This window comes from Hyaena hyaena, unplaced genomic scaffold (genome assembly GCF_003009895.1).
Source record: "Hyaena hyaena isolate Hyena2069 unplaced genomic scaffold, ASM300989v1 scaffold_673, whole genome shotgun sequence".
NCBI classification, from domain to species: domain Eukaryota; kingdom Metazoa; phylum Chordata; class Mammalia; order Carnivora; family Hyaenidae; genus Hyaena; species Hyaena hyaena.
The window spans coordinates 979,399-996,963 of record NW_024081308.1 but is presented as its reverse complement, the minus strand read 5'-3'; the positions used below and the strand labels follow the sequence as shown (position 1 = coordinate 996,963).

At 36.9% G+C, this 17,565-nt stretch overlaps 1 protein-coding gene across 2 annotated transcripts in view; it reads left to right on the top strand.

Annotated features, from left to right (window-relative positions):
- The window catches only part of PTPN2 (protein tyrosine phosphatase non-receptor type 2), a 91,841-nt gene extending 74,961 nt beyond the window's left edge, over window positions 1–16,880 (top strand). Inside the window, exons 8-10 of one of the 2 annotated variants that reach the window (XM_039217245.1) lie at window positions 3,609–3,790; window positions 8,408–8,509; window positions 16,511–16,880. In XM_039217245.1, coding sequence (XP_039073176.1) covers window positions 3,609–3,790; window positions 8,408–8,509; window positions 16,511–16,532 — 306 coding nt within the window. In that variant the 3' untranslated portion in view covers window positions 16,533–16,880. Of the gene's footprint in view, window positions 1–3,608; window positions 3,791–8,407; window positions 10,251–16,510 lie in introns of those variants that run through there. The other variant, XM_039217243.1, reaches the window with a different exon arrangement.
- The last annotated feature ends 685 nt before the right edge of the window (window positions 16,881–17,565 follow it).

Here is a 17,565-nt window from a genome sequence, read left to right as displayed (position 1 = left end):
CTTTCGCTCCATATGTCTACCTCCTCCTCTTTACCTCTGAATTTTGGGGAAAGTTGATATTTGTAAGAAGAAAGAAGGAAGATTCTGTTTGAGCCTGGTGGCCAGGGGTGTGGGAGGGTGTTACTTCCTGGTCCTGTGTCCCCCCAGAGAACTATCTGTTCAGCAGCACCCAAACCATATTTCTGAGTCTCTGGTATTTTTTCCTAAAGGGGACATCTGTCTTCACCTTCAGTCTTAATTTAGATTTGTACTATGTGAGTGGTATTTTCATTATTGGATACAGTTTTATGTTAGTCTTCCTATGAAGAATTCCAACATAGGTGAATATAAAGTGATTCAGAACCTGTTGGGGGCAAGAAAAGCTGTTAATATACACATCTAAGGCGATTGTTTCTGAAATCAGTAAGGACATGCCATGTGATTATAATCATGTAGCATGTATTTATTTTTGGAAATTTCCAATGACTTTGACCTATATAGATAAATACAGATAAGTTCTAGTTGTCTCTAAGCCATATCATTTACCTTACATCTTTCAGCCTTGGCTGGATATAAAACCACATTGTAGTTTCTAGTATAACCACTTATTAGCATCCTCCCCGTATCCATGATGATAGCAAACCTCATAGAATAAAATATCCAGATTGGCAATTCAGAATTGATCTTGTAAGATCTTTAGTTGGTAATTTGACACTACTAATAAAGCAAATTATTTATTTTTAACAGGTTACAGTGGGTTTCTTCAGTGAGAGATGGGTGGGGGTACAGGCACTGTGCAGGGTGATGTGCAAGCAGCACATGATGTGCGGAGTGTGGTTCATCATGAGCATAGGATTAGAAAGGAAGATGAGAAGTTCTCAGTCTAGATAAGCTGTCCTCCAGGCCTTCAGATGAGAGCTTGAATGAAGTTGTAACTGAGCGCAGTATTGATTCCTTCCTTGGCTTCACTAAGGCAGTGGCAGTGACAAGTAAAGGCAGGAGACTCTGGAGTGCCTGCTTGCTTGTGGGTCACAGGAAAGGCAAAGTTGAGTGAGTTTGCTGCCCAGAGACATGACAGAATGACATTTTCTTTAAAAATTCACTACCATTAAATATCTCCTTTCCTCCACTCCCATTCCCTTTTTCTGAGTCCTTTGCATGTTTGACGGATTCTGAAATTTGTTGCATATTCTGGGAAGTGGTCCAATAAGACTTGATTTTTGTCATTGTCTTGTTTATTGACATTGTTTTGTCCAAGTATAAGGCCACGTTGTTATAATTACGTTCCCCAGTGAAGAGTCGAAATTAAAAAAAAAATTTTTTTTGAACAACCTAAATTCTGGAGACAATTTCTCATTTTTATTGGGTACTTTCTTAAACTGTCTGGTTTAAGAAATTGATGAGTATCTGAAATTGATGACCTTTTTAGACATGCAGTTAATTGTGAGGGATTATAGCATTAAAATCTGGGGGCCTGCTGTTCATTAGCTGCGTAGCCTGGCAAATTACTTCTCTTCTTTCCAACCCATCTCATCTGTAAAAGGGGGTAATCACAACAGTGGTAACACTTCCCTCCTGAGGTTCTTCTGAGGATTAAGAGCTGGTGAAGTTGAAGCATTAGGTCAATGTGAGTATAGTAAGTGCCTGAGAAGTTACCCTGCATGCATCTTCAGTGTACAAAATGCTTCCTGGACTGAGTAACAAAAATGTAAAATGGGAAGAAAGAAACCTGACATAGTCTGATACAAAGTGAAAACATCTTGCTCTTGGGGCACCTGGGTGGCTCAGTCCATTAAGTGTCCCACTCTTGGTTTTGGCTCAGACCATGATCTGATGGCTTTGTGGGTTCAAGCCCCACATTGGGCTCTGCAGTGGCAGTGCGGAGCTTGCTTGGGATTCTCTCTTTGTCTCTCAGCCCCTCCCCTACTTGTGCTGTCTCTCTCTCAAAAAAAAATAAATAAACTTAAAAAAAAACATCTTACTCTCACATTCTGTTATAGTAGTTTCTCAAATATTGGCAGAACACTCTTTCTGGATGTGTCCTACATCCTGTGAGGTCCTTGCTTAAGAGAGGTTGGTTCCATTCCATAATTTCTCATAAGTTCAGAGACTTCTTTCCTTGATGTCTACTCTCTTTCTGGCCTCATCTCTCAGGGCCAAGCTCTCAAGTTCTACCAAACTGTACTGCTTCCTGTCCTCCAAATGTAGCAGGTTACAAAATTTTACATTCTCTGTTTTGTAAATCTACTTTTAAAAAGAAATACATTAATTGTGCATCTTAATAAAATAGCTTTATATGGGAAAGGTGGAGTGTGGTAAAATGCCTTTTTCCTTTTTCAGTCCTCTGTTGGATAATGAAGCAAGTTTGCAACTAATTTATCAGGGTCTCAGTGAATTTTCCAGGGATTTTTTTAAAAAATCTGAATATATAAGCATTGTTTTTAACCATGCCGTTTTTTTACCAAAGCAACTCCAAGGAAAGAATATTTCATTAAGTTCCAGACAAGTATAAATTACAGTGTTACATCTCTGTTCAAGAACATTAAAATCCTCAGGCAGTAAATTACAGAGTCTCTTTCTTATTCATTAGATTCTAGACCCCATGCTTCTCTGATAGGATCTTCTAAGAGGGCCACCCCTGTCCATACCAGGTCATTTTGCACTAGTGTCAGAGTCACAGATCATCAAAACCGTTGGCTCTTACTGTCACCTAGTCTTATCATTGGTAGGGAGACGGATGGTTGTGTTCCTAGGTCCCAGCCCTTGAAGGACTTGAGAGATCCCCATGCCGAGGTTATGCTTGCCTTCTCTCTCTCTGGCTAGCCCTTTGTTGGTGCCTTCATCTTCCTGGTGCCCACATACACTTTGCACCTCTTCCTCTCTCACAACGGATGGTGGCAGTGAGGGCAAAGGAATCTAACATTTGCCAGACATGGTGCTGGGCATGTTGTCTCATTAATCGCAACAGTCTCCCGTGGTAGGTGATGACAGCCTGTTTCATAGATGAAGGAAATGGAATTTCTCTCCTCTTGGTCTAAACCCCTCCTCCTCGCTGAAGTGCAGGCATGCTAGCAGAGTTTTTTCTAACCTGGTGGTAGAGTTGCTACCTGAATCTGCTAGCATATGTGATAGAAAAAAACCAAATTAAAGTCCTTTGACATCAGAGAGACCTGCCTGGAGATCTCACTGTTGTTTCTCCATTAGACCAGACCATGGCAAAGAACTGGGAGATGCTAGATCACATTCAAGTGCCATCTTGGTCACTGTTTGCAGTGTTAACATCGCTGTGGGTTAGGCGTCCAGCAGAATCTGTCTTTGGCTAAAATCTTCCCATGACTCATAGTTCGGTGAGGTCCTGGTATAGTTTGTCTCCAATAGGTTAAAGTCCACTAAATTTCATTAAGATTTAACTGTATAGTGAGGTACATATTAAATGCTTTATTATGTTTTAATTTTGAACTTAACCATCTACAAGAGGTTTTGGCAAAATGCCTTTTTTTCCCATTCATCTGTAACCATCACAGGGATTTCTTAAGTTGAATCTAGAATTTAAGTCATACATATATTTATTTAAAGAAAACCACAATTTTAGTGTTTGCATTTGTTTTTCATTTCTCTTCCCTACCTAGAAACGGTGGAAAGAGCTCTCTAAGGAAGACGTATGTCCTACTTTTGATCATTCACCAACCAAAATAATGACTGAAAAATACAATGGGAATAGGATAGGCCTAGAAGAAGAAAAACTGACAGGTGACAGATACACAGGACTATCCTCTAAAACGCCGGATACCATGGAGGAGAACAGCGAGAGGTAAGCTGATGGTAATAACATGCTTGAAAAGAGGAAACTTTATTTTAATAAATTCAGTGGATATGAACTAATATAGGCCTTTTGTTTATTGAATTACTGTAGCCCTTCATTTATTTATTACCTATGGGCATTTGAGTGGTACGTGATGACCTCCTTGATCTCAAAGAACTTCAGCCCTGTTAAGAAGCCAGTACTGATAGAAACCAGCTGGAAAATGGTTTTAACTCAATACTAACTTGACTCCTAAAGTTAATATAATTAGATGCTAAAACCTATAGTTTATAGAATATGAGTTGTACGAATACCTGCCATTTGTACAAGTATTAGTGTTCATACTTACGGTTGTAATGGAATTGATAACATGCCTTTAATGAAATGATAAAAATATGTAAATGAATATTTAAAAGTCATTCCATTATTGGAAAGGGAAAAGTCTTTTTAAAAAAAATTAAACAAAATACCCTTTTATACTTCTTGAGTTTTGACTCCATATGAATCTGTAAATAATTTCAGGTTTTAAATTAAACAGTTACATTTCTAAGGTTCTAATTATCTCTCACCCATTAGGAAGCTGGTATCCTGAGGTATGAGTGAAAGAGCTCATTCATTTCCCCTCTTCATCTGTCAGTGATGTACTCTCTCTCCTTTTTGTCAAGTAGCTTTATTGTGGAAAATTTCATGTTGTAGTTCTCTTTGTTACATTGGGGTGTTGGGGCACCATGAAAATTGTTGAGTTCTCCTATAAATTACAGTAGCTTCACTTCTGTATTTCACCAGTATAAAAATTATCTGAAATCTTATGAAAGGTAACATTACAGTAAATACATAGTACGTGTGTTATGTATTATACTGAAGGCTTTAGTAACTTAGCATTGTTACACCTTATTTATGGCTCTAGTGGTTTTAGGCTAAAGTTGCTTACTTATTCCTTCTTTCACTTTAAATATAATACTTTTAAGTCAAGAGTTCATATGGTTTTAAATTACCTTATCTTTATTGGTAATAAGATTCTCAGGTTCCTAATGTTGTTTTGGCTAGTACCATGTGCAGAATTAAATGGAACACAGGCGTGATGATTGAATCGGTACCCTTAGTATTTCAGAAGTGTTGATTTTTAATCTTTCCCAAAGAGGAAAACCACTCAGGAGTTATATAGAGTGATTGTGGAGGTGGTTTTATTGGGGGCAAGGAAGGTGGTGCATGCATGCGTATGTTATTTGCTCTTCCCACCCCCCAGGATAGAGCAGACCAGGTCAGGCTTGAAAACAGGCAGGGCCCAGTAGGAAAGTAAGGATTGTGAGCAGAGAAGACTAATTGAGGGGGCAAGGTTGTAGAAGAGTAAAAGGGCATAAAATAAAGATTGCCGTGAAAAATTATATTGTTCAATTCTAATAAATTTTAATACTGATCTTACAGCTTTGCATGAAGGAGGCTAATAAAATAAATCAAGATCTTATTGAAGGAATTTTCAGTTTCAAGGGAATAGAACACAATACTTTCTTTTCTTTCATTTTCATTATTAAATATCCTTCAAGTCAGTTTTTTCATATTGAAGGTCACATTCCTATAGTCATGAAATCAATTTAGTGAATTATAAAAAAAAGCATTTTTTAAATAATAGAATACAATATAATAGAAATTGGAGTTCAAATTAGAGAATAAAATAGATCAGAGTGTCAGAGATAATTACTAAGTATTTTAACATCTTTGCATAATATAAATTCTATATATTGGCATATATATTGTATACATGTAAAAATGTATCTGTATGTGAGGCTACTATGTTGTGATGGTAAGCTATTTCTTGCTGTTGAAGTTTAAAAGCCAGTGTTCTCAATTATAGTGCAACCCATACACCCAAGTCACTGAGTGGAGAACAGTTTGGATAAATGAAACGTCAGTTCGCTTGAATCCTTCTCCTGTGTGTTTGTATAGCGTGAAGTATGTTTGTCAAGACATGTATTGGTAGTAGCCTGTTGTGGGTGTCACTGTAAGGAATTCCATGTGGTCTTCTGTGGACAAGGGTCCACAGGAGTCATTCCCTGCCAATTTGTGGCTTTTGAATTATAGAATTGTGTAGACCAGGGCAGGTTATTACTTGGGCACAATTTCCCTAGGCCCAACTAAGCAAATAGTTTATTGCATCACAAATTGAGAATAGTTCTGGGGCATCTGAGTGGGTCAGTCGGTTAACTGTCCGACTTTGGCTCAGGTCATGATCTCACGGTTCGTGGGTTCGAGCCCCGCGTCGGGCTCTGTGCTGACAGCTCAAAGCCTGGAGCCTGTTTCAGATTCTGTGTCTCCCTCTCTCTCTGACCCTCCCCTGCTCATGTGCTCTCTCTCTCTCTCTCTCTCTCTCTCTCAGAAATAAATAAAACATTTAAAAAATTTAAAAAAAAAAGCAAATTGAGAATAGTTCTTCTCTGGAATTGCATTCTTTTAAGTAATGGCATCTCTTGGTACTTGTTTTCATTCCATTACTAAAAGCATGTATAGTACATTTTTGGAAAGCAAGAGCCTCTATTCCATTTTTCTACATGGGAAAAAAATTCTGTCTTCAACTCAACCGAAACCATAACCAGTTTCTCTAAATATCATGAAAATCCTCTTTAAAAAATCCTCTTGGGGCGCCTGGGTGGCTGAGTCAGTTAAGCATCCGACTTCCGGCCCAGGTCATGATTTCATGGTTCGTGGGTTCGAGCCCCACGTCAGGCTCTGACCCTCTTGGAATTCTCTCTCTGCCCCTCCCCGACTTGCTCTCTCCCTCTGTCTCAAAAAAAAAAAAAAAAAAGATCCCCTTAAACTCTTATATAATACTTAAAGGACTAATTACATAATCCTATAATACTTGGTGAACTCATATTGGGGTGATATGGTAAATATGAACACTGGATAAAAATCATAATTATCTTCTGTATTGTAATGAAAATTTTAAGTGAAATAATCTGTTAAAGATTCTATCTAAATTGCAGTCTGGTTGTTTGGCCTCAGTCTCCTAGCAGAAGCAAATGCATGTATTCTTTTACATATTTTATATATGTTTTACCTGCACTTGAATACAATTTAATTTCTTTTCACTGGCAGGTACACACATATTTGTTAATAATGAATTTTAAATTCAGAGTGAATTCTGGGTAATAATTTTTGCAAGTCATTACAGTAGAGTTCATAGGTATATGGCAGGTAAATGATAGGTATATGATAGGTAAAGTGAGGAAGACATTAAAATCCGAAAAGTACACAGAGATAAGCAAAATAGAGCCCCAAGTTGCAAATATATTTAGGGGGTAAAACAAGATCCCAAATTAGCAACATGACTTATTTACTATAAATTAAATGCTGTGAGGTAAGAATAGAGGGGCTCTAGGGATTGAATGGAGGGAGAAATGGAAAAACAGAATTGAAATTAGAACATTGTTAAAATAATCTAATATATAGTCTGTATTCAAATTTCTCTAGTTGTCTAAAAGACCCACCTTATAGCTTTTAAAAAAAATAACTATATTGAGCATACAGTTCAGTGGATTTAGTACATTGACAGAGTTGTGAAGCCATCACTATAATCTAATTTTGGAATATTTTCATGATCCCAGTCTCTGTAGCTATTTAAAGACACAGTTTGAGATCTAATCAAGGATCATGCATTGTATTTGATTGATCTTTAGTCTCCTTTAATCTGCAACTGTCCACTGCCACTTTTCTGCCTTTCCTTGCTTGACCTTGACAGTTTTGCACCTGCTATACCAGTTGCCTTCTAGAACACCCCACAATCTGGATTCCTTTGCTTGTTTCTCATTATTAGATTCAGGTTAAACATTTTGGGTAGGGAAAAAAAAGTTGGCTCTTAATGTAGTAGACTGACAAGGCATCCAAAATTTTTAATCAAGATCTACAACCAGAGAGTTGTACTTAAGAAAAATTACTATGGTGATAATGTGTAATTCAGAGGCAAGGAAGCTGGTTAGGTTTTTGCTGTATTATAGGAAATAAGTGAAAAGGATATGGATTTTGTGAAAAATTTTTAAAGGGAAGATATAGTAATGTACATATTGCCATTGGCCATTCTTCTTTACAGTGTCCTAGGACCATGTGACCTGGGAGTCAGAGAGCTTCCAGTGGAACATTCTGTATTGAATAGGAGGATGGAAGCTAGAAATAAGAGTGGACAAACAGAGAAATAGACATCCCATGGTAGCATCTTCATGGAAGTATGAAGTAGATAGCTTTTATGAGTGGCCTTTGTGGAAAATCACATGGAAACAACAAAAGTGGCTTGGATGCCAGGGACTCTTCTCCCTCACCTCTTCCGGCTGCTTAGCAAGAAAGCAAGCTGATGGCCTCCAGCTCACATTTCAACAAAAGAAAGCCCCGTACTTATTTTCAGGTCCTACTAAAAGCATTTATTAATAGAAAATTGTACCAGAAATTGCTGAATTATTAGAGTACATCTCTGGACCACTTAGAATATTGAAAATCCTCCCCTTTTTTTCATTCCAGTGTTTTAATGTAAAGTTTTAAAATGGGCTTGGGAGGTGGGTATTTGGGCTCAGGTCCTCTGCATTAGAGTAATTATGTCCTACCATACACCTCCTTTTATTTGTTTTTATTTATTCCTAGTGTTCTACGGAAACGTATTCGAGAGGACAGAAAAGCTAACACGGCTCAGAAGGTGCAGCAGATGAAACAGAGGCTAAATGAGACTGAACGAAAAAGGAAAAGGTGGTTATATTGGCAACCTATTCTCACTAAGATGGGGTTTGTGTCAGTCATTTTGGTAGGCGCTTTCGTTGGCTGGACACTGTTGTTGCAGCAGAATGTCCTATAAATAACAACTCTGCCCTGCAAGCCCCCGCACTCGTAGCTAACAGTGTTGCGTTAGTCACAAGGGTTTGTCTGTTAGCAAATCCTCACGCCCCAGAAACGGTGCGGTAGAATAGACACCAACCAGATAAGCGATATATTCAGTCCCCAGCCCAACATCTCAGGACACTGTCCCCAAACTGTAAACAGCTATCCGAAATAAAGACTTGAATGCTTATTGAAAACTGGTACATTTTGCAACTGTATTCGTACATGTTCAGCATAATATTTCACCTGGCCAGATTGAGAATTCCTCAAAACAAGGATTTGTTTTTGGAGGCTATCTGGATTTTAACCTGCACTTGATAACAAGCAATAAATATTGTGGTTTTATCTACATTATTACTGGAAAGAAAATGACCTTTAAATAATGCGTGTAATGTATAATGTACTGTTGACATGGGCATCAACGTTTTATATTCTTAACCATTTCAGGGTAAATATATTTTATAAGTATTTAATCTTTTGTAGTTAAATGTACTTTTTAAAAGCTCAATATGCAAAATCTGTTACCGTAAAAAAAAATAAATTGTATGTTGATTCAATTGTACTGGATACATTTTCCTAAAGAGAAGTTTGATATGAGCAGTTAGAACTACTCTGAATAAGCACTTTTTACTCTATATTTGCATTTCTTTTATGTTTCACAGTTTTCCCAAATTTAGAAAGAGAAAGAAACAAAAACTTTCCTTAAAAATATCTTTGAAGGAAAATTCTCCTTACTGGCATAGTCAGGTAACATTTTGGTCTCAAGACTTTGTAAAGAAATTGGTTACTGTAAAGCCCATGATGGTACTGTTTATTTTTCGTGAACATTTCAATGTAATTACCCTAATTTATAATTGGGGTAAACCATGATTTAGGAAATAAAAAGAAGGAGCAGCATTTTATTATCCACAATTTCAGTTTACTATACTGAAGTTTTGAAGTAAAAAATTTTCAGGTTCTTTCTACTTCAATAAATAGTATGATGATGTACAAACCTGACCTTGTCCCTTTAACTTCTTAATGGGTATTTTTAAAGCATATTGTCTGATGAATTTAACTGCTCATTTGAGTGCTAGCCTTCTTCATATCCCAACATTCCATTCAGCGTTTCACTTGTTTAACTTAAACTTTAAATAGTTGTTATAAATTTAATTGCTGACATAATAAAATCACATTATTTCACTGGTTTCAAACTACGCTCATTGGATTTCTGAGGGGTCTCCCAGAGATGGTTGGAAGGACTCCAAGCTACCAGCCTTTATTTTCAACCAGAACATGTCTGCTTTATCTATTTTATATACTATATAAGATCACTGCATGAGGTTTAATTATTTTAAGGGGACAGTTAAAATCCTAAAAACAGTTTGAAAACCATTGGTATAGATAGGTATTTTGAACTGATTTTTAGCAGCCTTCTTGAATGTGTTAAATTGTGCTGAAAGTCTGAAAGCAGGATGTAGGTGGTACTACATATTAAATAAGATTTGCGTAACTTGTGCCTGTGTCCTAATTCAGTATTACTGTGTCCTGTAACCTTTAAATGGAGAGGAGGTAAGAGGGACATTTTTTTGTTTTAAATGTCTGTCTGCATTAAACCTGTGTTCAGGTACTGGGACCCGTCATTATTGGTTTAAAACCTTTCTCATTTGCCTTGGTTTATGTTTGCTAAAATGCAGTATATTACTCTGCAAGTAAAATACGGTTAGATCGTACTGAATTTCCAATTGAAAGTAGCCTTGCCTTAAACAAAAAAGGTAAAGACTTCTTACAAAAAAAAAATACTGATAATGATGCCCCTTTGCAGGGTAAATGTGCTTCCCTGGAATCAGGATTTTAGCTTTGCTTTTTGTCTGCTTTCTTTCCTTCTGAGTGGTGTTTGTTGTAATCTATCTGAACAATCATATTCAGTGTAGTAAACATTTGTCGATGAACTTCTGCAGGGGTTAGTCATCTTTCTCCTTTCAAGTAGATCCTGAAGGGTAGTGTGTTGAGTTTTTACCAGTAATAATAATTTTGGTGGGTTCCATGTACTAATTATTAAAATTACATGGCAATGTGCTGTGGTACTCAGGGTCATCATCCTGGCCCCTTTATTGAAAGAGGCGTGGTTGTCACAGGGAAGGATACAGGCTGGGCTCCTGCCTTCTTGGGTAATAGCCAGGTGACAAAGTTAGCAATCCGTGGTAGGTTCTACATTTTACAAAATTTGTCCTTAGGTCTTCCTAATATTTTCTAATTATAACAGATTTTAAAAGTCAGTTCTGTAGTTTGACTTTAATGGGGTAGTATTATTTTTGGAATAGGTTAAGGAAGAAAGAAAGATTTTTTAAAATAAGCCAGAGGCTGTATCGTTTTTAAGAAAGGTATTTACATTAATAGATAGTGCATTTGTGTTCATCTCTGTCCCTGCCGATAAAAACAACAGTCTTTGATTTAATGCCGTCTTCTCTGGTTATACCAGCTGGTCACGTATTTGTTTCCAAGTGTAGCTACGTATTTTATGCTGGCCTATTAGCAGTTTTTATCTATGCTTGCATATATATAACATGTAAAAATATAATTCTCCATTTTTAGTTTATCCATATATAAAAATAATGCCTTTACCTGAATTCTTGGAGGATTAAAAACAGTAACATGTAAAAGTGTATAGAGAACTTCAGAACAATATAAAGATAATTCCTCATGTTTAGGATATATTTTATATATGTGTTCTGTCGTTTTCCTCTTCTACCTTCAAATTAATGCTGACTCTGCATTGATACATTTCTACCAAAATGGATGGACAAAAAAGAGAAAGGAAGTAAAAAAGTGTTGATATTTTTTGTAAATAGCTCTGCTTTAACAGGTATGTTATGAGAAGGAATTACAACTCCTGAGTTAGTTTTATGTACACTGTGCTTTTGTCCCTTTCATATTAAATAAACTAGAATTGATGGAATGAATCAAAAAATATGTATCGGTTTAAAAAGTAGCTTATGATACAGAGTGATCCTCCACTCTTTATAGCAAGTCCTTTGTTTTCAGTGTCAATTCAGAGTGTTGGTTGCTCCCATTTATTGATCATTTTCTATGTACCAGGCACTGTGCTAATAAACACTTTCATAGATTATCCTATTAAATCCTTACAACACGCTTTTGAAGTAGGTGTTATTATTAAGCCACAATCAGCCTGAGACTTAACATTGCTACATTCTTTTATGCTGCAATCATTGAAAAGGCTTTGTAGTATATTTTAGAATTCGATCATTCTCAAAGAAAGACTTACCTTCTACAAGTCATTCCCCTCTTAGAAAAATATCTCAGACTAGATTCTATGTAAATTGACACAGGCCAGAACCTGATTATATTAGAAATATTATCATTAACCTTTGTATATTCTATTTCAACAAGTATCTACATCCCCAGGGTGCCTGCCTGGCTATTGTACAGATTTTAAAATCTAGTCTGCCTTGGTTTTTACTTTCAGACACAAAACTTACAGAGGTTTTTCTTAATGTAGTCTGTTATAAGCCTTATGCCATTACGTGTGTCATCAGAAGTCTAGGAATCACCCCTTCTGTAAACATCAATCTATATTTTTGTCCAGCAGTCCACGTGGGTTTGGCAGGGGAGTGGGGAATAAGGAGTAAAGGTGTTGCACCCCAGTGGTGAGGGGAGCCGAGGTCAGACCTTGGTGCAGTGATCTAGGCTGAAATTAAGTGCGGAAACGTCTGATCTGTGTTCTCCTTTCTACATCAATAGCTAGTAATAAAGTCTCTCTTACTTTAAGAAACCTTTAATTTGGCCTTGACTATTTAGAGGATAGGGGCTCAAAATCTTATGAATAATATTTTGAAGGTAATACTCTTCCACATAACCAAACTAATTTCTCCTGACTTAATATGCGGGTCTTGGTCATTCCCTGAATGACTTATTCTGGAGTCTACCTGTTTCTTTCATCTTCTTGCCTCGTACATTTATTTGGATTGGATTCCATTTTTTTTCTTGTACTTATCTTCAAAGCACTATTTGTTTATTTATTTTTTTAAATGTTTTTATTTATTTCTAGGAGAGAGAGAGAAACAGCGTGAGTAGGGGAGGGTCAGAGAGAGAGGGAGTCACAGACTCTGAAACAGGCTCCAGGCTCTGAGCTGGCCGTCAGCACAGAGCCCGACGCGGGGCTCGAACCCACGAACCGCGAGATCGTGACCTAAGCGAAAGTCGGACGCTTAACCGACTAAGCCACCCAGGCGCCCCGTCAAAGCACTATTTATAGGACAAATCATCAATAACCCCTACAAGAGTGAATATGTTAGAACTTCCAGCTCTCTCTCGTTCCATCGGGTATGTTATGCATAAGTGATGACGTGCCTTGGTGGAAAGAAACTCAGGCTGTACGAGCTGCACGATGCCTGCTCTGCCTGGGAGTCCTCCCCAGTCCAGATACTGCATGCGTTAGGCTATTTCCATGTCCTCGCCAGCGATAGCCATTTCGTTGTTCATCCAGACTTGAGAATTTAGACTTTTAATTTGGGAATTTTAAGCTACTCACTTCCTTGGGTGGTGTTCTAAAGAACAGACTTAAAGGAAAATGGTATTAGTTTGACAATCTCATTTTTCCCTCATTAACAGGAATTTTCTCATTATTTACCACATTCAGATGTGGTACTGAACTCCAACAATAGCAGTTCTGCACAATTGCTTTTCCTCAACATTCTTCAGGAAATAGCTACTAAATTTTGGAAACTTCTTCGGGGAAAATGTTTTCCTCACTGTCATTTATTCCATCACAGAGCATTGCCAAGTGGTAGCAGTGAATCAGATGAGAAGCTTTTACTTGATTTGAAAGGCTTCATCTTTATCAGTAACAACCTGACAGTGAAAAAATTTTAAAGAGCTCTGACCATCTCTGGGTAGTCCACAGGGAGAATGAGAAGTTCAGTCTTTTGAACTCTTTCTATTTTAGTTTCATAATGTAGAAAGGAACATGGGAATTACAGGGTATATTGGCCATATTATGGTCTACTTATATTGTGGCTTTTCATTAAAGAGTGTATTATGTATACACGATGCATATATATACTATATATATATATATATATATACACACACACACACACTATATATATAGTACCTGTTGCATAAACAGTGTTATTATATATAGTGTATATTACATAGTATATATAGTATATAAGAATTGCATGGAAGGTTTTTTTTATTTATAGAGACCATTTTTAAAGAATATCATCAATTCTTTATTGTTGCTCTAAGTCGACAAGATTTTGTAGACACGATGATGTTGGTATTTTAAAATCCTGCTATTAAAAAACTGAAGTTAAGGGGCGCCTGGGTGGCTTAGTCGGTTGAGCGTCCGACTTTCGCTTAGGTCACGATCTCGCGGTTCGTGGGTTCGAGCCCCGCGTCGGGCTCTGTGCTGACTGCCGGCTCAGAGCCTGGAGCCTGTTTCAGTCTGTGACTCCCTCTCTCTCTGGCCCTCCCCTGCTCATGCTGTCTCTCTCTCTCTCTCCTANAAATTAAAAAAAAAAAAAACTGAAGTTAATTTTAGTTTGGTGAATTCGGGAAAGGGAAATTAGATACGTTTGTTTCCTCTATAAGGCGATGCTTTCTTTGCTCACCTTACAGAAGGTTTTGTGATTCTTTTCAGTAAAAAGTAGTGTGAATATGTGGTAGCAGAAAATACTTCAAATGCAGCTTGACTTTCTGTTACTTCAGGTGTGGAGCCAGCTTGGGAAGATTATGCTCTGTCTGTAAACCTGGCCCCATTCCACAATGAGAGTAAGCAGTGTGCGCAGGTGCTTTCTCCAAAGACAGCTTGCAGCATGCATGGCTAACTCTACTCAATTTGTCTGAACCCATTTTACCTTTGACTTGTTAAACAAATCAACAAAAGAGGATTCAAATGAACATATTTTTTTCCTAAGTTAAAGCTCATATGTCTTCTCAGTCCTGCAGATAAACACATTCTTTTAAAATAGTTAAAATAGTTAACACTGCCTATGATTTCATCTTAATTTTCTTATCCCCCAGAATAATATTTACAAAGAAAAAATGAATTTTTAAAAACCCTGTCCAGTTCTTTTAGTTGTTGTAAGTAATGGTTTATCATTGGCAAGTGAATCTGTAACACTGTGCTGGGGAAGATGGCATGGTATGTCAGACACCTACGGTTCTGCCATTCAGCTTAACTGCATAAACTAAATTGAACCTGCTTAACACCTCTTCTACATACATTACCCTATTTTAAGATAAGAAAACCAAGTCAGAGGACGATAAGTAACTTGCCTGTAGTTGCGCAGCTACTACCTGACAGCTGAAGTTCAGACTCCTGTCTGATGGAATTCCAGTAGCTCCAACATCACTCTGCTTCCTTTATGACATATGGACTCTTTTATGGAATATTCAAATACTTAAGTGGGAAAAATCAGACAACCATTTTACTTGTTAAAAACCAAAGTAACACTCTTCTTGTTTTTTAAGTGAAACAAATCAAAAGTTTTTCTCTTCAAAAAATTTTGCGAAAACAGTTTGAACTGCCACTGAACCAGAGAAAAACTGGCACATCAGAATATTCTCTAAACCAAACCATGATTTCATTCGCTGTGATTGAGTGGATTAAATTGCTTTGTTTTGATGAGCTGATTTTCCCAATGCATGGGAAAGAAATATACTTTTTACGTCAGTCAGAGGCAGTAAGAAGTACCTCTCCTTACTCCGTCCGCTTTGGTTGAGGGTTCAGCAGAGCCCAGCAGCAAGCATCCGCAGTAGATTTTGTGACTCATAGACACCTAATGAGAATGTTTCTTGGAGATTTGACATTTCTCTGTGCTGGACAATGAGAGAAATGAGGTATTCAGAACACCAGGTGCTTGGTATTGTTATTCTTCAGTAGGAAGAGTCAGTCATCAGGAAGAAGCCCAGTTTTGTAGTATTTGAAGGTTTTTGACTAAATGTTATGGGAGAATGTGTGGGTGTGGTTTATATTCCTATTTATACATGTGGAGACGCAATAATAACAAGTATTTATTTAGATTTGGGGTGTGTGTGTGTGTGTGTGGTAGCGAAGGAAGTCCGAAGAAGAATAGAAATACCGTTTACCTCCAAAGTTCAGTTACATGTAAATATTGTGAAATACCATCAAAAACTGCCCTTAAAGTAGTTATTTCATCTGTCTGTTGCTTGTTTAAATTCTCATTAATCTTTACGTTTTGACATTAAAATACAATATGTCAATTATTTTATGTCTGTGTTTTCTTTTATATTGATAGAAACCTAAATCATGTCACTTCGGTTCTTTATTGCTATAATCTTTAGTGCTATCCTTCAGGACAAAAAAGCATGCTGCTAACAGTCCGTCACTTAAAGATATAAGCCAACTTTGTGTTCAAACATTACGTTCATAGTATTTTTAGCAGTATGATACAGTGGAGGTCCAAATTGGATTAGACTTTTGCATTGAATTCCAAAGTATTGGTAAGTCTAGCACATACCATATAAATCTTGCTAAACTGTTGTGGGTACATTTTTTTTTTAACCTGTCTGTCTGTCAGTATCTCACATGGAGGTCATTTCTTGAGTAATACAGGATGACCTGAGAAATACATAGTTAGTAATTCTTGCAAAAGCCTGTATGAGTTACGGTGCTTTAACATGAGTCTACCTCAACACCACCAATTCTGTTTGAAAATCGAGCACATAAGCAGATTTACAAAGACAACAATGAAGCACTTAGTGTGGTTGAATGTGATATGTTGGAATGTTTTTTAGTTGCCTTTTTAGTTCATTGTTAGTCCTTTTATGTTTGTGTGTATCTTTGTACGTCTGTGTGTTTGGTAAATATGAATTGAATAGATGACTTCTTATTTTATGTTTTAGGCCAAGATTGACAGACACCTAAATATTCATGACTTGAGAATATTCTGCAGCTATAAATTTTGAACCATTGATGTGCAAAGCAAGACCTGAAGCCCACTCCGGAAACTAAAGTGAGGCTTGATAAACCTGTAGATTGCCTCACATTTGTCTGTTTACAAAGTAAACTTTACATCCAGGGAAAGAAGAGCACCACCAGCAGAAGACTTTGCAGAACTCTCTAATTTGATGTATTGTTAAGTTTTTTTAATGTGTGTATGAAATGTAGAAAGATGTAAAAGAAATAAATTAGGAGAGACTACTTTGTATTGTACTGCCATTCCTACTGTATTTTTATACTTTTTGGCAGCATTAAATATTTTTATTAAATAGACTATGTTGGTTTGTGTGCCTTATCTTAGGACAGCACTTCTTTAGATAATGAATGTTTCCTGAAGGGTTCACTCTCACTTTTTATAACTCACAGTTGATATTTAAATTGAAATTCGTTCAAAACGTTGGTCACTTGCTTTTACAGACTTTCTTTAGTTACCTCTTAAAGAGTCTTCCTGTCAGGATAGGTTAGATGAAAGCACAGAAGAAAAGTTATAATACTCCTTTTGTTACTTAGGAAAGTATTAACATGGATTGCGCTTTCCTCAAACATTTCCTGTTATAAAAAGACCAATGGTCCCCTCCTGAATGAGGCTTTTGGCTTCTTTACCATCGAATTTCCCAACCAACTGATGTGTTTGGGCTGTGTATCCACTCAGTTGTCAGGTTACTGGCAGTATTTTTCTTGTCTCAACACACGCAAGCCTCTGTGTCATGTGAGCATCACCTTAACAGTATAACAAACTCATAATTGGTTTTGTTTTGCCAACTGTGGAACTTTTATAATACTGTTTATTGAATACATCTGTTTCATCTTTTTAAAATGTAATGACTCTCCTTATGTTCATTTTGCCTTGCTTTCCAGCGTTTCTGGTTTATTTTAGGAGTAAGCAAACTCTTGATCCCTAGTAAATCTTTCATAAAGAATGCATGAAAAATTCATTATACCATAAAGTAGTGCAGCA